Source organism: Ictalurus punctatus, chromosome 2 (assembly GCF_001660625.3).
Source record: "Ictalurus punctatus breed USDA103 chromosome 2, Coco_2.0, whole genome shotgun sequence".
NCBI classification, from domain to species: Eukaryota; Metazoa; Chordata; class Actinopteri; order Siluriformes; family Ictaluridae; genus Ictalurus; species Ictalurus punctatus.
The window spans coordinates 16,478,675-16,502,220 of NC_030417.2; the positions used below are offsets into that span (position 1 = coordinate 16,478,675).

Consider the following 23,546-nt stretch of genomic DNA (forward strand, 5'->3'; position numbering starts at 1 on the left):
TATTACTTAAGATTAAGAAGATTGGATCGGTTGTACTGTTTTTGGAATACTTGAAATCCTTTTTTGTGGAATACTTGATGTGGCCCAGCCTCACTCATACTCTACCTCCAGCGGCCCCCAGGTAAATTGAGTTTGAGATCCCTGGTCTAAATGGACATACACCAACACGTGCATGCTCACAAAGACGTCCGGTTTATTCATGCAAAACAGAAGTATTTATACACATTGATAACAGCAGTGTGTGGACAGTTTCTACTGGTGCAGGTGCCAGACAGATGGACAAAACACACAGCACACTTGTTACGAAACAGGACTGGAGGCGGATGCAGGTGCAGGTCGCAGTCTTTATTAGACACAAACTCAGGGTTAAAGTAAACGCGGACTTCACCGGGAAACCAGAACATTCGAGGCATGGGAAAACAAACGCAACTACTGCGCCAAACAATACTCACAAAGAACAGACACAGACACAGTATAGTACTGAGCGAAGTGCTCACTCACCCAGGCATTTAAATAAAGAACATCATTAACTCAAAGCATGGACACCTGGGGCAAATTAAAGTCACTTAACACAAATTGCTCAATCAGGAAGCGAGCGAACAAAAACAATGTCACGTGACTCGTCCGGAGCCAAGCCATTGACCTCTGCTGGCCGTGGCGTAACAACACTATGAAAATAAGACTTTTCAAGAGACAGAAAATACATGTCAGCTATAAGAAAGAATGGTTATGCTTATTAAAGAGGTAATTAAATGAATACATTCATCATATGTATTTGATAGCACAGAGACACACAAACAAACTATAACAAAGTATTCACTGTATCCAAGGTGTCTTAATACAGTTCATAATATGAGAGTACATTATATAAGATAATTTCCTTTCAGAGACCTAAGCAGTTGTTCAAAGAGATAGGAAACAGAGATCAATGCCATAACACACACACACTTCTGGGTTTATAAAATAAAATAAAAATACTCAAAAAACATTATGCTCAAATAAGCAAGTATCTTTGGATTTTAATTAAATAATTTGTTATGAGACAAGTGTGTGTTTATTTAGGCATCTAGTTATTTGAGCACCTTGTCCATGTAGAATGAGGTTTACATTCATTTATAGAACTAAATTTAACTTACGTATTCAGTCTTTAATGTATAAATCAACTTTTTTTTTACATCACCAAAAAAAAATTCCATTGTGATTATTAAAACCTGTAGGAGACAGAAATTAACAGGCTGTTTTGAATGGACCAGCATAACAATGTACACATGCATATGCAAAACTTCCCCACTTACAACTACATATAGAGAAATATCGGCTCTGGAGAATTTAACACTGCTTTTAGTTCAATGATGTTCCTTCCATTTCTGTTGCTGCTGGCAGCTTCATCCTGTGAGTTTCACATCAATAATGAACTCAGAGCTGCAACTGTAGCAAATTATTACAGTTACAACCTACTGTACATACATTTGTGACTGAAATTGTGGCATCTCTTTTTTCAGATGTGGGATGTGCAGTAGAACTCACTCAGGTCACCTCAGAGATGTTAAAGGCAGGAGATTCTTTAACCCTCAGCTGTAAAGTATCCGGCTACTCTGTTACTGATAACAGCTATGCCACAGCTTGGATTCGACAACCTGCAGGAAAAGCTGTGGAGTGGATAAACCACATTTAGGGTGGTGGAGATACTTATCATAAAGATTCTCTAAAAAGCAAGTTCAGTATTTCGGCTCCAGCAGCACGGTGACTCTGAGAGGACAGAATCTGCAGACAGAAGACACAGCTGTGTATTACTGCGCTCGCTGCACACAGTGATGCTTCTACTTAGGGATCAATAAAAAAAACGTGCATTATATAGACACACACTGAGCTCATATTTTCATCATCACTGTATTAGATCTATGGAACATTGAGCCTAATACTGAACTGTATAAATTTCCTCTATGCTTAGAAGAACATCTAGAATAAGCAACATTTCCTGAAATCTCACCTCTGTAAAATAAGGAGACTGATGGCTGTTTCTGAATTTTACCAAGTTTCACATTATCAGCAATTACACACATTTAAAAAAAATATATGTTTGTGTGAAACGTCCACCATACAAGTTGTGTGTAAGTTGTTATTATAAAATGATAAACTATTACAAAAAGCTAATTAATATACACCTGTGATTTGCCTTTCTACAAGTGTCAGACCTGCTGTTATAGAAAATTAATCAACACCTTCTGACTAATCAGATTCGAGAATTCCGCAGCACTCTGATAAGTGTATTTACTATCTTTAAATTATTTTTAGGAAGCTTCTTTATTTTGGCTTCAAATGACTTTAGAGAAGCACACTTCACACTTCCTTCTGATACTGTATCTGAGTGCTTTCTCTCTTTTAAACTGTGGTGATACAAATACTCCCATGTGGAATTCATACTTTGTTAATTTGTATTATTGCTCCATGTGAGAAGTTTTTATTGACAGCAAGTATATTTTAACCTTTTTATTTAATATTACTCATTCACATTCACACGGATATTTTGAAAACAGGACTTTTGTGCCTCTAGAGGGCAGTCTGTGCAAACTCAGCAATCTCCAGTCTGTTGCTATCTGCATATTCAGGTAATCTCCCTCTTCACATTCTGCTATGACTGCATTCGGCATCATGACTCTCAGATTAAACAGAATTACATGTAGCATATTAGCAACTTGTGTTGTGTTGATCAATAATTAAGGCTCTTTGTTATGGAGAACCTGATTTCATGGAAAATTCATAAGGATTTAAATTATAAAGAGTCTTTGTTGGTCACTTAAACATTACAGCACAGTGAAATTCTTTTCTTTTTCTCATGCCAGGAAAATGGGGTCAGAGCACAAGTTCACCCATGATACAGTGCCCCTGAAGCCCAACAGGGGCAGCTTGGCAGCACCGGGGCTTGAACCCCTGATCAACTCATCAGTAACTCAAAGCCTTAACTGTTAAGTCACCACTGACCTTAAACAAGATCAGTTGTTTAATTTTATACCAATAAACCTCTGCTTAAACTTTTCATTTGAAATGTAAATTTGTTTGATATTACAGTGTATAAACACAAACTTTTTTTTTCATTCAGAGACATTCTTCTTGGTTCAAATGCTTTAAGGGGTCATTGGATAATTAAGGTTTCTCAGCTTGTAAAAATGGTTCTAGTTGGACCCATTTCTGATTATGAAACATTCTGCTGTAGGGTTCTACATATAACCTTATAATCATCCACTCATCTATACACTGAGCAACCTGTGGTTGTGGATTTAATACATCTTACACATTTAGGCAATCTCTCTCTTCACATTCTGTTATGACTGCATCCAGCATCATGACTCTCAGACTAAACATGTAGCATATTAGCAACCAGTGTTGTGCTGATCAGTAATTAAGGCTCCTTGTTATGGAGAACCTGATTACATGGAAAATTCATGAGGATCTGAGTGAGCAAGATCAATTTAATTTTATACAAATAAACCCCTGCTTAAACTTTTCATTTAAAATGTGAATTTGTTTGATGTTACAGTGTATTCACACACCCTTTTTTTTTCCATTCAGAGACATTCATCTTCAAATGGATTAAGGGTTCATTGGATAATTAAGGTTTCTCAGCTTGTAAAAATGGTTCTACTTGGAAACCTTTCTGATAGTGAAACATACTGTTGTAGGGATCTACATATAACCTTATAATCATCCACTCATCTATACACTGAGCAGCCTGTGGTTGTAGATTTATACATCCATAGTGGTCATAGACACTCCCTATTCAAATAGAGTCAGGTATAAACGCATGTTCTTGATTGTTTGAGTTTCCAGTGAGCTCTGTGATAGATAACACTCCCATACACTTTAAATCTGGGTGAAGCAGAACTCAGAGAAGGATGATGTTAGGACATTGTATTTTATTTCTTCTCATTTCATGTAAGTTTCAGGTTTTTTTTTTTTTCTCCATGTTTTGATTACTAGGAAAATTAACCATTCTGTCACGATAAACATTATAACATAACATTACCTAGTTATACTCTTCTCTTCCAGATTCTTATGGACAGTCCCTGACCTCCTCTGCTTCTGTGGTGAAGAGACCTGGAGAGTCAGTCACTCTGTCCTGTACTGTCTCTGGATTCTCAATGGGCAGCAACTACATGCACTGGATCCGTCAGAAACCTGGAAAAGGATTGGAGTGGATCGGGCGCATTGACGCTGGCACTGGCACAACATTCGCTCAGTCTCTGCAGGGCCAGTTCTCCATCACTAAAGACACAAATAAAAACATGCTGTACCTAGAAGTGAAGAGTCTGAAAGCTGAAGACACGGCTGTTTATTACTGTGCAGGAGAGTCACACTGACACAACAGACTCCAGAGCTGTACAAAAACTTACAAGCGCGTCCTCATGAGCTGTAAATATTCCCTCAGCAGGAAACTGAACCCCAGAGACATTTATTATAAATAACTTTCATTCATTTTAGTGCTCAGTTTTATATCTCCTTTTGTCTTACTCTGTTAACAGTCAAAATTCCTCTGTAAAATTCTCACCTTTTTCTTTTATCATCTCTGGCTGGTGCTTAAAGCTGAAGACAAACATGAAAGCAACATTAATTATACGCAAAGACATTTTACATGATTAAACATTCAATTGCACTATAAAAACATAAGTCATAAGAAAACGTTTAGCTAATTTATTTGTTTCTTCATATGCAGCCATGAAACTATATTTTGATTAAATTGAATTAATTAATTTGTTCCTGTAAGAATTTGTCTACACAGTTTTATGAATTAAAATGTTTGAAAAAATGCTGTACTATAGAAAGACCACCATAATAAATGTTAAATACATAACCCATACTGCATGCAAATCTCCCCAACCTCAGACAGATATAAATACACTGTAAATACACAGCAGTGTCTGTGTTTGGTCGAGTACAGCAGATGAATCATGAGCTGGCCTCTTCTTCTTCTGATATCCTCTGTGCCCTGTGAGTAAAAACACGTCCCTCCACACCTTACATTTTTATATGCTCCATATTTCAGTCTGAGTTGAAGTGAAGTGTGTTTAATAGCTTCTGTGTGTTTTAACGCTCTCCTCTTCTCAGATGTGCATGGCATCAGTCTGACCTCGTCTCCTGCTGAGGTTAAACCTCTCGGAGCCTCAGTGAAGTTGTCCCGTCAGATTTCTGGCTATGCCCTCACTAGCTATGGCACAGGCTGGATCAGACAGCCTCCAGGAAAAGGCTTGGAGTGGATTGGGATCATATGGGTGGTGGAAGCATAGATTCTGGAGTTTTGTGATGTCCTTGCTGCTTGTTAGTGTCAGAGTCGTTTAAAGGACTAATATGTTTATATTGTGGGGAAAAAGAACCAAGTTAGTTTGTTAGATAATATCATAATCAAGTCCAAACATAAAGACAGGGGAGTTATTAAATAGTCCCACACACATACGTGCACACACATGCACGGAGGCACACGCACGGAGGCACACACATGGAAGCGCGCACGCACACCTGTGTTAAGATATAGCCAATCCACCAACCAGTAGGTCTATGGGTGGTGGGAGCAAACCATAGAACCCAGAGGAATCCTGTACAGACACAGGGAGAAAATGCAGCTCCACATAAACAGTATCCTGAGCTCAGGATCAAATCAGGGACCTTGGAGCTGTGAGGTAAACTGGTCTACATGAACCATACACATGCACTAATTATATTTATATATATATATATATATATATATATATATATATATATATATATATATATATATATATATATATATATATATATATATATATATATATATATATGTATATATTATATATATATATATATAGTAAATCCACTTGGAGGAAGATGTAAGGATTATAATTGGATGAAGCTGCTCCGTGCAGACTTTTAGTGTTTTTTTTTTTTTTTTTTATATGAAGCGTTTTTGGAAAACACCTTCAAATATTTTTGCTGATTTAAAATAATTTCTTCTGAAAACATGGCCTTGAGAGTTCAAAGTGATGGCCCACTATAAATGATGTACTACAGTGGTATAACTTCCCATGTAAAAATGGTACAGTAACATCTCCCAGAATTTTGGTCCTCAACAATGAGATTTTCCGACTATAATCTGAAGATTTCTTATATTTTTTATTTATTTATAGTTTTGCTATGGACACTTAAATGTACATGTGCAATTCTCAAAGGCTTACTGATTTTTCTACAGTTTGGGGCCATCAGCAAATTTTATGAAATGTTATTTGTCATTTTTCACAGTTTCAGAAATTCTTTAAAAAAGATTTGTATACGAGTGAGAAATTAATTTTGTGTTGTGTATCTATATAGACTCTTTAGGCTGCTGAAAGGAACAGAGTGATGGGGATAATGATAAAGTACTGAGGGATAGAGTATAAAGGGATGAGTGTTGAGGGATGGCCAACATAGTGTCACTGAGTAATAGTTACAATGCTGAGAGTTTGTGTATCGTAGCATCAGAAGATATTTGATACTTCCAATATGCACTGTGAAGTACAGCTCTGCTGTAGGCTCCCACACGTCCACATCCTACATACTAATGAACCCAAACAGGCTCTCCAAAAGTCCTCCCTCACACTTTAGGAATATCAGGGTAAAAATATGGGAAAACATAATGAGATAAAATGGTCCATGTTCTGAAACTACATTAAAACTTCACTTTTAAATCTCCTGAGAAGTCACTTACTGCCTCAGGAGCTGAGTCATTTGTGAGGAATCCAAACTGAAGTAGTTCATAAAACACGTCCCGGAAGTTGTAATAGTGGACCTGCACAGATGAGAAAAATTGCTTGACATATTAGAGTCCTGTTTTCTATATAAATCAAAATCTTTCAGATTTAAAAATCTGTCATTTTACACAGGGAGTTGCAAGCACCCTGACAAGACCCCCAATGAGCTCTGTTACAATCGATTTCTGAAGGACTTCTCAGGAATTGAATCAGAGACTCATAAGGCAGCTGCACACCAACCACATCCTGTTAAAACAAACAAACAAAAAAAACTTTATAACTCACTTTGGCTATAGTGTTCAACATGTCTACTCATTTTAAACCCTTACAAGAAGCAGTATGTAAACCTAAGCATGTCCAGTACTCAACTAAAGTTACACAAATGATGTACTACATGGGCCAAATTTCCTAGTACTGCATTTCCCAGAATCATTTTCATCACATACATTTTATTTTAATATTTGTCCTTAATTCTTAGCGGACTGTGATTATTACAAAAAGAAAATTAACTATGAATACTAGTTATTTCAATAGTTACTGTAGCTACATTGCACTTGTGTTAAAATGTATGCTAATACAGTTTTCTTCACTGCCTAATTACCTGTTATTGTTTTTATATTTAACCACTAAGACAGTAACTGAAAATATGCTGCACAAAAATGAAACAGTCCATCATCATTCTGAAGTCACCTGGTTGTTAGCTGCTGCCAGACACATCACGATCTTCTTTCCCACCACAAACAAGGAGTTCTGGTTGTGGATGCTGGCAAGCAGAGTCTGAATATAAGACAGCACACAATATAAGTTAAAGCAGAGTGTAATTTACCTACACAATGACAGCAGCTAAACAAAGGTTTTACACACAGAGAACGCCTGACAGAGTGTGCACAACTTCAGGCCGATTTCAGTAACCCCTCTCTAAGAAACAAGAGATGTAAATGCGTAGTGTACGTTAAACATACATTAAACCATTACACCAATAAAAACAGTGAAGAGAAAAATGCAAGTCTCTCCTCACTCTCCTGCAAGCCAAATTAGCAATGAATCATTAAATCTGCCCCAGTAAATTTTACAGCCTCACAGTGAGGGGAATAGCAGCTGAAACATTGAATTACCCAAGAGTCTGGTTCAAACTCTGAATCACTGTAAGGAGAGAGTTATAATCGCATTCCTTCATCCAAGTGGAGGTGTCCACCTGATATTACCACATACATGTAAGTGCAGGTCACCTTTTTCAAGGTTGCTGTTAATTAAAAAAGACAAAAACAAAACAAATCCTGACACTGCAGACAAATGTACAACAGACAAAATTCCATAAGTTACTGTCTACATATACACATCATGACAGGGTAATAAATGTACCACATAGTCCTCAAGTGGCACGGTGACAGTCTCCATGTGGTTACAGGAAATTAATTCTGTAACCGTCCCAGATACACACTTAAAATAACAATTTAAAGTTAACACAATTGGTGATGCTGCAATGAATAGTCCCTTACCTGTATGCCATTGAAACATTCCTCGGTGTTGATATGAAAAGGGAATCCCTGCAAATAACAATTATCTGAAACTCAAAATCCATTTCACAAAAGTGCTCATCTAAAAATCATTAATATCAATTCTCTTCATCAGAGTAATAAAGACTGATTACCTCCGATCCAAGTAGCGGGTCTTGGTAGTTTTAAACCAGCAGAGCCGACGCTCTGGACCCCTAATCATGTTGAAGAAGTATCTCCTAATGTCCACTGGCTAGAAATAGAAAAAACAAAACCAAACATTAGAGCTTGTAAAGAAGAAAGTGTGTGTGTGTGTGTGAAATAAATATCTCTAAATGTTGCTTTCAAATAACTTATTGTATTGTAGGTCTGAGTATTTTGAAAACAGGACATTTGTGCCTCTAGAGGGCAGTCTGCTCAAACTCTGCATCCAGCATCACGACTCTCAGGTTAAACTGTATTTCCTGCTTCATCATCTCCAGAGACAGCAGCAGGATGTTGGTGTATCTGCACATGAACAGCGGGAGGACAGAAGTGTATGCAGTGTATTACTGCACTCGCCACAGTATACAGAGCACCGACACGCTGATACAACCCTTACCAAAAACCTGATGTGCTGGAGCACACACAAGGCTTCTAAAAGTAGCACATTTTCTTCTGTTCACTAAAACCAGTCACCATCATCCAACCAGTGTTTGCTGCTTGCTCAGGAATATCGCTATAATTAAAATAATGAGAAAAGACACAAGTATTCTATAAGAAATAGGAGCACAGCCATCCTCTATATAACAGCAGCAATAACACATCCAACACATTAATTCAGACAGCTTATGTAAATATATATAAAACAACAAGAAAAATATAACCTTTTATAGAAATTAGCTAAAAAATCTAAGCAAATTTAACCATTTATATTAAGCGTTCCCATGCTGAATGAAAGTGTTCAGTTACTAATTGAAGTAAAACATTGAAACTATTTATTCAATATTTAAAATACAAATTGGGATGAGACTGTGAATAAGAGCTGAAGAGCTGCAGTCAACACAGCTTCTGTAATAGTTTGATAATTTTCCTAAAACAACATGCCTATAACATGTTTTAGTCCTTACTGAATATGTCACTTAGCACCTCTGCTTCTGTTGTATTTTAGCTAATGGTCCAAATGTTCATGTCTTATCAGAAATGTGCAACAGCACATTATTTTCAATACAGGACCAAGTTAATGCTCTTTTTGTGCCTTGAGAGAGCAGTCTGTGTACATTTAGCCATCTCTAACTACTCATTAATACAAATTCAGCTTCTCTGGCGTCAGACTGCAATGATTCACCGTCTCTGAAAGATAACGTATCCTTGTTGTTAACATTATCATAGTATTATTATATTGTTCATTAAAATACTCTGAAAAGGGTGTCATAAATGTGAATGTTAAATATTATACCATCATTCACAAACTTTTAACAATGGACAATTTGTTGGCATGAGCTCTTGACTGAATGAGTCAATGATGATTTGACCTGCATTATTTCTGGAACTATATTCAGTTTGTATCGGAGAACCTGGATTAGACACAGCTGAAAAATGACAGTTTCTGAAAGGACTGGGCATGTTTGTGTTGTTCAGTGATCAGAAAACTTCATGTTCTTCTGTGTGTTACAGTGATACACAGTGATGTACTAAAAGGACATGATATCTAATGAGTAAAGAGCAGTTATGGACTTGATAGCATGAAACACAGCTGGCACCTTAGAGTAAGTTTTTCCTTTTCATGGCTAGTCCTTTGTGAATCTTTATGTCTCTAGTGGGTGTGCCATGCAAATGATATCCTGTGTTTGAACCATTTATGTTGATAAACATTCAGCTCAACATCATACCAGCAGTTTGTGTGTATTTACAGAAACAGTAACCATTTGAGATGGAACTAGGCAGAGCTCTGAGTTACTTTGCTCTAGCAACAATTATTCAATGTTAGTAATATTATTTATTACATATAGCTAAATATTTAAATTATTTTTTCATACATTCTTTAACACCTGTCTTTATGTAATCTTGTATTTCAGATTCCTGCAGTCAGACACTGATTGAGTCGGAGTCAGTGGTCATCAAACCTGATCAGTCTCATAAACTGACCTGTACAGCCTCTGGATTTAACTTTGGTAGCTATTACATGGCCTGGATTAGACAGGCACCTGGAAAAGGGCTGGAATTTGTTGCAACTATCTCAGACGGCAGTAGTAGCAAGTATTACTCCAGTGCAGTTAATGGCCGCTTCACCATCTCCAGAGACAACAGTAAGATGCAGGTGTATCTGCACATGACCAGTGTGAGGACAGAAGACACTGCAGTGTATTACTGTGCCCGTGACCCACAGTGATACTTCTCCCTAGACATCAGTACAAAAACACATGCTTGCTATAATCACATGACAAGCTCACATTTTCATAAGGAGTGTATTCTTGGAGGTAAAAGAACCAAAAATATTTTGACTTTTACTGCATGTGGCTTGTTATGAATGATGTCTGGACTTTTATGCTAGTGTAAGATTACTTAAGTCAGTTCTGAATATATGCAATACAGTGGTATATTATATTATATAATATATATATATATATATATATATATATATATATATATATATATATATATATATATATATATATATATATATATATAATATTTATTTCTATTATAAATAAATAAATATTATATATTTCTTTATTATATATATATATTTCTGGGACCCAGAAATCTTTCTGATTGAGAGGGGGTCAAATACTTATTTCCCACATTAAAATGCAAATCAATTTATAACATTTTTGACATGCTTTTTTCTGGATTTTCTTGTTATTCTGTCTCTCACTGTTCAAATAAATCTACCATTAAAATTATAGAATGATCATTTCTTTGTCAGTGGGCAAACGTACAAAATCAGCAGGGGATCAAATACTTTTTTCCCTCACTGTATGCACTGAGTACAGGTTTCTATTAGTTTTTGTTAAATGATTATCTAAGTGTCTAGGCTGAAGTGTTTATAATGTTGTGATGAACCTGTTGTTTTTGTGTATCACTGCAGCTTGTCGTGTAATACAGTAATACACAGCTGTGTCTTCAGTCTGCATGTTCTGTCCCTGTATGGTCACGGCGTTTCTGGACGTAGCTCAAGAGATGATAAACTTGTCTTTAAGTGAATCTTTCTAATAAATACCCCATCATAATAAATAATGTTGATCCATTCCAGAGATTTTCCTGCAGATTACCGGATCCAAGCTGTTCCATAGTGGCTGCTGCTATCAGTGATAGAAACTCCAGACACTCTACAGATGATGATTAAAGTATCTCCTGGCTTTATAACCACTGGCTGGATGAGCTCAGTAGCACAGAACAGATCTGTAGAAAGAGAAAAAGAAAAGGTTCACATGTCAAACTGAAAGGATCAGATGAAGTAATTAAGCTTAAATTCAAACACTCACAGGGGGTGAGAGCCAGCAGCAGCAGTGGAGCTGAAGCAAACATGTTTGTGTTGAAGGAGGATTAATGAGAACTGCTTCCTCTCTAGATAAGCACTGTGCTAATATTACAAGACAAAATGGAGATTTGCATAAATATTAAAGAAAAGCAGAGTTGAGTCCAGCTCTGCAGCTGTTAATCACAGTCACATTGCATTTTGGCTCTGTTTAACATCATTTTATTGTGATAAGTAATTGAAGTATCTGCTGTTATTACTAAATAGATTGGTAAAGTTTGTCACAACAAATTATGATGCAGGCATGAAAAAGCAAGTCTACTAGGGAGTTGCTAGGCAGATGCAAGGGTGGTTGCTAGGCTGTTGTTAGGGTGTTTTAGGAGGCTGGAGTCTTGCTGCGTGGTTCTGGGTGGTTGCCCGGGACTTACTAGGCTACAGCTAGGGTGTAGCAGTGTTCCAATACTTTTGGATCCATCAGTGTTCCAATACTTATAGCACCAAACATCATTACAAATACTTTTGGAGCTGGCAGTGTTCCAATACTTTTGGAGCACGGCTGTGTTCCATTACTTTTGGAGCTGGGCAGCATTCTAATTCTTTTGGCATTCCAACTGTTTCGGAGCCAGGCAGCATTCAATTTTTTTTGGCTCTAAGCAGCATTCCAATACTTTTAGAGATAGACATTGTTCCAATACTTTTAGAGCTAGACAACATTCCAATACTTTTGGAGCTGGACAGCGTTCCAATACTTTTGGATCCATCAGTGTTCCAATACTTATAGCACCAAACATCATTACAAATACTTTTGGAGCGGGCAGTGTTCCAATACTTTTGGAGCACGGCTGTGTTCCATTACTTTTGGAGCTGGGCAGCATTCTAATTCTTTTGGCATTCCAACTGTTTCGGAGCCAGGCAGCATTAATTTTTTTTTGGCTCTAAGCAGCATTCCAATACTTGTAGAGATAGACAGTGTTCCAATACTTTTAGAGCTAGATAACATTCCGATACTTTTAGAGCTAGACAACATTCCAATACTTTTGGAGCTGGACAGCGTTCCAATACTTTTGGAGCCAGGCAGCAATCCAATACTTTTGGATCTAAGGAGCGATCTAATACTTTTAGAGCTAGGCAGTGTTCCAATACTTCTGGAGACAGACAGTGTTCCAATACTTTTAGAGCTAGACAGCATTCCAATACTTTTGGAGACAGGCAGCAATCCGATACTTTTGGATCTAAGGAGCGATCTAATACTTTTGGAGCTAGACACCATTCTAATTCTTTTGGATATAATTCAGTTTGATGTAGAGCAAATAATAACAGGATGGATTTGCCTAGACTTCCTTTTAACCAATAGAGTCAGGTCTATAATATGAACCTCCACTGGCTGATTTTGCATGTGCCAAGGATGAGAGCGATGTCACATTTTACAGTTTGCCAGTTCAGCTTAGTGGTTGTTTTTAATAATTGGTGTACATGCAAGTATCCTTCAAATTTCTGATTTATTCATTTCCATCACTTTAGAGATGATTGCTAATTAAGATAAGATAAGATAAGATAAGATAAGATAAGATAAGATAAACTTTATTGATCCCACAATGGGGAAATTCCCTCATTACAGCAGCTCAATTACACAAAAAACTGATAGGAAAGAATACACATTATATAGGAATAGAACTGAATATATACATACACACACACACACACACACACACACACACACACACACACACACACACACACACACACAATTTGAATAGAAAAATAAGAGTAAAAGTAGTAAAAAAAATAATAATAATGATAATATGTACACTATGAACACCTCAATGTATATACATTGACCTTTTGTTGACCTTTGGTTACTGAATTTTGTAATATCTTTTCCTTTGGTTTTATTCAACACATAAATCAGGCAACACATGTCCTTGGTCATACACTAGACCTTATATTGTCTTATGGAACCGCTGTTGATAATGTTAATATTGAAGATGCTTCCTTCTCTGATCACAAGCCCATTGTTTTTAATGTCCCTGCTGTGAACTCCACCGTTGTGACTAGGCCTTCAGGATATTATTCTCCTTGTATTAATTCACTCACTGCCTCTGGGTTTAGTGAAAGTTTTCTAGCTAATGCTGTTGAAACATCTATCTTGAGTGCTACAGAGTCTTCTTCTGGCCCTGATGATTTGATTGCATTATTTTACAAATTTTGCTCCATTATTTTAGATTCCATTTCTCCTTTTAAGCTGAAGCTACCAAATCGTAAATCTTATTACTGGCTTGACGATAATACTCGTTCTCTCAGACAGGCTTGTCGTAGAGCTGAGCGGAGATGGAAGCATGATCAGTTAACCTTCCAGATTTTTAAAGATTGATTGTTTAAGTTTGCAGCAAATTCAGCTAGGTGTATGTATTTCTCTGACTTAATTGCTGCACACTGTCATAGACCAAAGATCTTATTCATCACGATAAATTCAATTATTAATCTGAGTTGCCAATTCCATGGGGAACTCTCGGCTGAACTTTGTGAGAAGTTTTTAAGGTTTTTTGCTGATAAAGTAATTACCATTCGTTCTTCCTTCACTTCGTATTTATCAGACCTGTCCCCGAATTCACTGGCTTTACCGGTTCATTTGATCAAGTTGAACACTTTTCTCTAAAGGAACTGTGTGATCTGGTTAACCAGATGAAAATATCATCCACGCCACTTGATATTGTTCCCACTGTGCTTATGAAAGCAACCTTTTCTGAAATTGGGCCCAGTATCCAAGTGTTGATAAATTCTTCTTTGGATGCTGGGGTGGTCCCAAATTGTTTTAAGCATGCTATTGTTCAAGCTTTGCTTAAGAAACAGGGTTTGGATGAAGGTTGCCTTAATAATTATCTCTCTCTAAGCTACCATTTCTGTCAAAGCTGCTAGAGAAAGTAGTACAATCTCAATTGCTCCTGTTTTTAAATTCAGCTATGTTACTTGAACCTTTACAATCTGGTTTCACTGCTTTTCATAGCACGGAGTCTGCTTTGTTAAAAGTGTCCAATGACATTTTACTCATAGTGGATGCTGGTAAAAATACTGTGTTGATGCTACTAGATCTTACAGCTGCCTTTGATACTGTAGACCATAACATACTTCTCTGGCACTTAGAGCATCTGTTTGGTATCAAGGGTACTGCCCTACAATGGCTCAGCTCATATCTTAAGGACAGGTCTTTCTCGGTAGCGTTGGGTAATTTCTGCTCTTCTTCTAGTCTTATTATTAGTGGTGTTCCTCAAGGCTCCATTCTGGGCCCACTTCTTTTTAATTTATATATGTGGCCGTTGGGGAATATTATTGGGGCACACAATGTCTCTTTTCATTCATATGCTGATGATACCCAGTTGTACATTCCTTTGAAAGCTGGTGACTCCATTCAGCCATTGTTGGACTGTCTGGATGACATTAAAAAATGGTTGACAAATAATTTCCTCCGACTTATTGAAAACAAAACTGAAATAATTGTTTTTGGCCCCTGAGATTGAGAGATGGTCTCATTAAGGAGCTCCATAATCAATTCCCCTCAATTTCTTCCCAGGTTCGGAACCTTGGCTTCATTCTTGACTCAGAATTATGCTTAACCAAGCAGATAAATTTGGTCGTTAAGACTAGTTTATATCAAATACGGATTATTTCGAAACTCAAAACATTTTTGTCTTTCCGTGATTTGTTCTCTGCGACGCCAAAGGGAGGAACGATGCTCTCCGCGGAGCATGAGGGGGGATCTATCCTCTGTGGAGCAGGAAGGGGGAGTGACATACGGCGTGCAGCAAAGAAGAGGAACGACGTCTTCAGCGGAACATGGAGGCAGAGCGACGTCCTCCGCAAAGCAGGATCCCAGAGAGACGACCTCAGCCGAGCAGGATGGCAGAGCGACGTCCACAGCCGAGCAGGAAGGCAGAGCAATGTCCACAGCCGAGCAGGAAAGCGGCGCGAAGTCCTAAGCCGAGCAGGTAGGCAGAACGACCTCCTCAGCCAAGCAGGAAGGCGGAACAGCATCCTCAGCGGTGCAGGAAGGCAGAGCGATGACCTCAATGGTGCAGGAAGGCAGAGCGACGTCCTCAGATGAACTGGCAAGCACAGGGGGGTTCGAGTCCCGCCGGGCCATGTGTGTGCGGAGTTTGCATGTTCTCCCTGTGCTGGGGGGTTTCCTCCCCCAGTCCAAAGACATGCATGGTAGGCTGATTGGCATGTCCAACGTGTCCGTCATGTATGAATGGGTGTGTGAGGGTGTATATGATTGTGCCCTGCGATGCACTAGCACCCTGTCCAGGGTACTTGTGCCCGATGCTCCCCGGGATAGGCTCCAGGTTCCCCGTGACACCGAAAAGGAGTAAGCGGTAGAAGATGGATGGATGGATTAAGAATTCCAACCACATTGTTTCTTTCTTTCCATTTCATAGACATCTGTTAAAGGTTTTAGAATGAAGGTAATATTCGATTTACAGCTTGAAGTACAAATAAAAGACTTTACAAACACAGTGCTGTTAAATTCTCAATTCAGAAGGAAATAACTTGTCTAGTAAACGTTCCACAACATTAAATGCAGTAATAAAACTAATGTTTTAGTTTTTAAATAATGTTCTACAACCTTTAATCTCTCAGTCACTTTAACTGCAACATGTTGGGTAGATGTTGTGTAAAGAGTGCCTCTCAGAGGACTTAAAGCATAATGAAAAACATAATGTTCATTTCTAAAGAGGGTGCAGATGTGTAAATATACTAAATATAAATATATACAGTGCAAGTCAAACATTTAGGTAAATTTTATTGAATATGAAAAAGCAACAAATAGTGAAATGTTAAAGCAGATTTTTCTATTAATTCATTAATTATGTGTTTATCTTGCCTTTAATCATTTAAGATTTCTTTATGTATATAGGATGTGACGGATTTACATGAATTGTACCTTTCAAGTTTTAACTCAAAATACAGTGAGGGAAAAAAGTATTTGATCCCAGGCTGGATTTGTACGTTTGCCCACTGACAAAGAAATGATCATTCTATAATTTTAATGTTAGATTTATTTGAACAGTGAGAGACAGAATAACAACAAAAAAAAATCAGAAAAACGCATGTCAAAAATGTTATAAATTGATTTGCATTTTAATGAGGGAAATAAGAATTTGACCCCCTCTCAATCAGAACGATTTCTGGCTCCCAGAAATATATATATAATAAATAAATATATAATATTTATTTATTTATAATAGAAATAAATTATATATATATATATATATATATATATATATATATATATATATATATATATATATATATATATATATATATATATATATATATATATATAATATCATCTGTATATACATTGAGGTGTTCATAGTGTACATAGTATCATTATTATTTTTTTTTTTACTACTTTTACTCTTTTTTTTCTATTCAAATTGTGTGTGTGTGTGTGTGTGTGTGTGTGTGTGTGTGTGTGTGTGTGTGTGTGTGTGTATGTATATATTCAGTTCTATTCCTATTTAATGTGTATTCTTTCCTATCAGTTTTTGTGTAATTGAGCTGCTGTAATGAGGGAATTTCCCCATTGTGGGATCAATAAAGTTTATCTTATCTTATCTTATCTTATCTTATCTTATCTTATCTTAATTAACAATCATCTCTAAAGTGATGGAAATGAATAAATCAGAAATTTGAAGGATACTTGCATGTACACCAATTATTAAAAACAACCACTAAGCTGAACTGGCAAACTGTAAAATGTGACATCGCTCTCATCCTTGGCACATGCAAAATCAGCCAGTGGAGGTTCATATTATAGACCTGACTCTATTGGTTAAAAGGAAGTCTAGGCAAATCCATCCTGTTATTATTTGCTCTACATCAAACTGAATTATATCCAAAAGAATTAGAATGGTGTCTAGCTCCAAAAGTATTAGATCGCTCCTTAGATCCAAAAGTATCGGATTGCTGCCTGTCTCCAAAAGTATTGGAATGCTGTCTAGCTCTAAAAGTATTGGAACACTGTCTGTCTCTAAAAGTATTGGAACACTGCCTAGCTCTAAAAGTATTAAATCGCTCCTTAGATCCAAAAGTATTGGATTGCTGCCTGGCTCCAAAAGTATTGGAACGCTGTCCAGCTCCAAAAGTATTGGAATGTTGTCTAGCTCTAAAAGTATTGGAACAATGTCTATCTCTAAAAGTATTGGAATGCTGCTTAGAGCCAAAAAAAATTGAATGCTGCCTGGCTCCGAAACAGTTGGAATGCCAAAAGAATTAGAATGCTGCCCAGCTCCAAAAGTAATGGAACACAGCCGTGCTCCAAAAGTATTGGAACACTGCCAGCTCCAAAAGTATTTGTAATGATGTTTGGTGCTATAAGTATTGGAACACTGATGGATCCAAAAGTATTGGAACACTGCTACACCCTAGCTGTAGCCTAGTAAGTCCCGGGCAACCACCCAGAACCACGCAGCAAGACTCCAGCCTCCTAAAACACCCTAACAACAGCCTAGCAACCACCCTTGCATCTGCCTAGCAACTCCCTAGTAGACTTGCTTTTTCATGCCTGCATCATAATTTGTTGTGACAAACTTTACCAATCTATTTAGTAATAACAGCAGATACTTCAATTACTTATCACAATAAAATGATGTTAAACAGAGCCAAAATGCAATGTGACTGTGATTAACAGCTGCAGAGCTGGACTCAACTCTGCTTTTCTTTAATATTTATGCAAATCTCCATTTTGTCTTGTAATATTAGCACAGTGCTTATCTAGAGAGGAAGCAGTTCTCATTAATCCTCCTTCAACACAAACATGTTTGCTTCAGCTCCACTGCTGCTGCTGGCTCTCACCCCCTGTGAGTGTTTGAATTTAAGCTTAATTACTTCATCTGATCCTTTCAGTTTGACATGTGAACCTTTTCTTTTTCTCTTTCTACAGATCTGTTCTGTGCTACTGAGCTCATCCAGCCAGTGGTTATAAAGCCAGGAGATACTTTAATCATCATCTGTAGAGTGTCTGGAGTTTCTATCACTGATAGCAGCAGCCACTATGGAACAGCTTGGATCCGGTAATCTGCAGGAAAATCTCTGGAATGGATCAACATTATTTATTATGATGGGGTATTTATTAGAAAGATTCACTTAAAGACAAGTTTATCATCTCTTGAGCTACGTCCAGAAACGCCGTGACCATACCGGGACAGAACATGCAGACTGAAGACACAGCTGTGTATTACTGTATTACACGACAAGCTGCAGTGATACACAAAAACAACAGGTTCATCACAACATTATAAACACTTCAGCCTAGACACTTAGATAATCATTTAACAAAAACTAATAGAAACCTGTACTCAGTGCATACAGTGAGGGAAAAAAGTATTTGATCCCCTGCTGATTTTGTACGTTTGCCCACTGACAAAGAAATGATCATTCTATAATTTTAATGGTAGATTTATTTGAACAGTGAGAGACAGAATAACAAGAAAATCCAGAAAAAAGCATGTCAAAAATGTTATAAATTGATTTGCATTTTAATGAGGGAAATAAGTATTTGACCCCCTTTCAATCAGAAAGATTTCTGGGTCCCAGGTGTCTTTTATACAGGTAACGAGCTGAGATTAGGAGCACACTCTTAAAGGGAGTGCTCCTAATCTCAGTTTGTTACCTGTATAAAAGACACCTGTCCACAGAAGCAATCAATCCATCAGATTCCAAACTCTCCACCATGGCCAAGACCAAGGAGCTCTCCAAGGATGTCAGGGACAAGATTGTAGACCTACACAAGTCTGGAATGGGCTACAAGACCATTGCCAAGCAGCTTGGTGAGAAGGGGACAACAGTTGGTGCGATTATTCGCAAATGGAAGAAACACAAAAGAACTGTCAATCTCCCTCGGCCTGGGGCTCCATGCAAGATCTCACCTCGTGGAGTTGCAATGATCATGAGAACAGTGAGGAATCAGCCCAGAACTACACGGGAGGATCTTGTCAGTGATCTCAAGGCAGCTGGGACCATAGTCACCAAGAAAACAATTGGTAACACACTACGCCGTGAAGGACTGAAATCCTGCAGCGCCCTGCTCAAGAAAGCACATATACATGCCCGTCTGAAGTTTGCCAGTGAACATTTGAATGATTCAGAGGACAACTGGGTGAAAGTGTTGTGGAGCTGAAGGTTCGAGTTGCCAAACGTCAGCCTCGAAACCTTAATGACTTGGAGAAGATCTGCAAAGAGGAGTGGGTCAAAATCCCTCCTGAGATGTGTGCAAACCTGGTGTCCAACTACAAGAAACGTCTGACCTCTGTGATTGCCAACAAGGCTTTTACCACCAAGTACTAAGTCATGTTTTGCAGAGGGGTCAAATACATATTTCCCTCATTAAAATGCAAATCAATTTCTAACATTTTGACATGCGTTTTTCTGGATTTTCTTGTTGTTATTCTGTCTCTCACTGTTCAAATAAATCTACCATTAAAATTATAGAATGATCATTTCTTTGTCAGTGGACAAACGTACAAAATCAGCAGGGGATCAAATACTTTTTTCCCTCACTGTAGTTATTGAGAATATATTATTTATCTTTTAGCTGTTTTAAATGAAATCATCTGAATGTCTATTTAGAATTCCACTTGCTTCACATGTTCGAAAGTAGTTTTTGATTTTCATACAATTGAATTTAAATGGTACACACAATAACTGGCTTTTAAATTAAATTATAACTCTGAATTAAAAAAAAAAAAAAGTTTCTTAATGACTAATTCCTGATATTGATTTCAATACACAACACATACGAGAGGTATTAGAGGAATAAAGCACTTCTGCACATGCTACTGTAGGAAAATAATTAACTTTAATGTGGTAACAGTGACATTCCTTCAAGTGAGGATGCATCACATCAACCTGCCATTGATTATTTTCCTATAACAGCATGCCCCCAAGTATTTTATTCCTTACTGAATCTGTCACTGAGCTCCTCTGCTTCTGTTGCATTTTAGGTAAAGGTCTGTATAAACTTAACGATCTCTAACTGCTCATAAATACACATTCAGCTTCTCTCTCCTCACAGACTGCAATGATTCACCATCATCTCACTCACATTAAACAACTGAAAGATAATTGCTCTTTGTTGCTAACATTATCATAGTATTATTATATATTTCATTACACTACCCTGCAAAATGAATAATAAATATTTCTAAATGTTATATATCATCATGCACAAAGATTTAAAAACAGTGATGATTTGTGACCTGCATTATGTCTGGAACTACATTCAGTTTGTATCGGATAACCTGGATTAGACACACAGCTGAAAAATGACAGTTTCTGAAAGGACTGGGCATGTTTGTGTTGTTCAGTGATCAGAAAACCTCATGTTCTTCTGGATGTTACAGTGATACACAGTGATGTACTAAAAGGACATGATATCTAATGAGTAAAGAGCAGTTATGGACTTGACAACATGAAACACAGCTGGAGTCTTACAGTAAGCTCTTTCTCTTCATTGCTATTCCTCTGTGAATATTTTTATGTCTATAATGGTCATGCCATGCAAATTATATCCTGTGTTTGAACCATTTATGCTGATATACATTTAGCTCAACAACATACCAGCGGTTTGTTTTCATTTACAGCAACTGTAATTGTTTTAATTATTTGAGATGGGACTAGGCAGAGTTTTGAGTTAATTTGCTCTAACAATGCACAAACTCCATCATAAAGACAGGGTTATCGACAGCAAGCTGACAACCTTTTTCTGTAAAATTACTCATTCTCATTCTCATATATATATATATATATATATATATATATATATATATATATATATATATATATATATATATATATATATATATATATATATATGTGTGTGTGTGTGTGTGTGTGTGTGTGTATAAGTGGAATAAATATGAAAAGTAGTTTATAAATGTAACCTATTTATTTGGCGTACATTACAGATAAACCTTACAGTAACTATTGCCTGAGATGTTGTTTTAGATAATTAACCTTCTGAACCTACTGAAAGTTCTGAAAATATATTCTGATAAAATGTAACTGATTTATTTGTTGGTTTGTTCCTTTAAGAATTTGTCTGCACATGTTCAAAGAAATGTTGTACTGTAGACAGACTGCCATAATTAATGATAAATACATAACCCATACTGCATGCAAATCTCCCCAACTGCAGGAAAATTTCGTCTTCTTCGGCCTGTACTGGCCCTGCTAGCTCAACAACTTTTAACACTTCTATACTTTATTAACCAATCTGACTTATACTTTAAAGAAATAACTTTACCAAAACTCTCGGAGACTGGATACAGATAAGGCAGATTTATTCAGCAAGTTACCAAACAAACCAGTATTACTGGACCAGGGATACGTGCTTGACCCGTAGGTGGCAAGTATCAAAGTACAATCCTTTACGGAGTAACTTTAATTGTTTTATATACAATTAAAGCATCCATGTACCTTTACGGAGGACCCTCTTATCTCAACTTGCACCTTGTCACTGTGTTGGCCCTCAAGTTTTTTCCTAGTATAACTTTTGCCTCAATCTGTTCTTGTGTGTCATTAGCCAACATCTGTTTTTCTTTATTATTTATTACTTTGGGGAGGCTTCTTCCTTATCTCCTTCAACCTAAAGACCCCCCCCCCCCCCCTCCCCCTGCATCTCTTGTTTTCACTGAACCATGGGTGAGTACAAACTGTTCTCTATCTTTCCTCCTTGTTGTTTTTCCAGCCCAGCCCCATGTACTTTTTATGTATGATTAAGTATTCTTTAATATCCGTAATTTCTAGACGTACGATCTACTCCCATTAACCCTGTCACTTCTAAACAAGCCCATGGATCATCCTTTAAGAGGAAGATGGCAACAGACCCAATTTACCGGACCCCTTCTCAAATGGCATAAAGTGGATTCTGGCACTCAGACACGTTTAACCATGCTGCCTTTACTGAAAGAAAGAACGGAAGCATCTACTCAAACTTCTATCTCAGTACCTCTCATGAAGAAAAGATATTCAGATGCGGCTATCCAGACGAGCTATAGGATGTCTTATGGCACGCAAACACCCCTGATTTCTACCGTGTCGAAAGGCACTCAGGCTTTTCAACTTCCTTATGCCGTAAACAGGAAAACCATTCATCCCTCGATTTCTCATGTAAAACCTCTGTTAAAAATAATTATTTTATATGTGTTTACCTAATTAAACTGCATAAAGTTTCTTAAACTCTTCTCTGTGTTCGTGCAAGTGTCTGTGGGCGTGTCTTTTGCACACACGCAGGACTCTTCTTATCTATTTCTGCAGGCTCACCTTGCTGCCGCCCCCTTATTCTTGCTCTACGTACAGGAGGTCTTTTTCTCCCTTTTCTTAGTGACTCTATTTTATATTTTAATCTAATTAATTTTTAATCTACGTTCGCCTCACACCTCCAGGGTCCGGGGTTCGAGTCTCCCCGTGCTGTGGGGGTTTCCTCCAGGTACTCCGGTTTCCTCCCCCAGTCCAAAGACATGCATGGTAGGCTGATTGGTGTGTGTCTAAAGTGTCTGTAGTGTGTGAATGGGTGTGTGAATGGGTGTGTGAGTATGTATGTGATTGTGCCCTGTGATGTACTGGCACCCTATCCAGGGTGTACCCCACCTTGTGCCCGATGCTGCCTGGGATAGGCTCCAGGTTCCCCATGGCCCCGAAAAGTAGTAAGTGGTAGAAGATGGATGGATAGATGGATAATTTCCCAACACAACCTCAGACAGATATAAATATACTGCAAGTACACAGCAGTCTCTGTGTTTGGTCGAGTACAGTAGAGGAATCATGAGATGGCCT

The 23,546-nt window shown here is 37.5% G+C and overlaps 1 protein-coding gene, 1 long non-coding RNA gene and 2 gene segments (V, D, J or C); 3 read left to right on the forward strand and 1 right to left on the reverse strand.

Moving 5' to 3' along the window:
- The window catches only part of LOC108277513 (uncharacterized), a 262,355-nt gene that overhangs the window by 181,844 nt on the left and 56,965 nt on the right, over positions 1-23,546 (forward strand). The gene's annotated exons all lie outside the window — the stretch shown is intronic.
- On the forward strand, positions 3,751-4,358 carry LOC108261766 (Ig heavy chain V region 5A-like). The segment is given in 2 exon segments: positions 3,751-3,933; positions 4,048-4,358. Coding segments are annotated over 2 exon segments (351 nt in total).
- On the reverse strand, positions 4,118-8,309 carry LOC128629529 (uncharacterized). The gene is made up of 6 exons (XR_008393858.1): positions 8,255-8,309; positions 7,446-7,532; positions 6,884-7,001; positions 6,713-6,793; positions 4,547-5,338; positions 4,118-4,176 (listed from the first exon to the last, which is right to left on the reverse strand). It is a non-coding gene; the product is annotated as an uncharacterized LOC128629529 (long non-coding RNA).
- Positions 10,094-10,822, forward strand: LOC108262299 (Ig heavy chain V region 6.96-like). The segment is given in 2 exon segments: positions 10,094-10,215; positions 10,309-10,822. Coding segments are annotated over 2 exon segments (366 nt in total).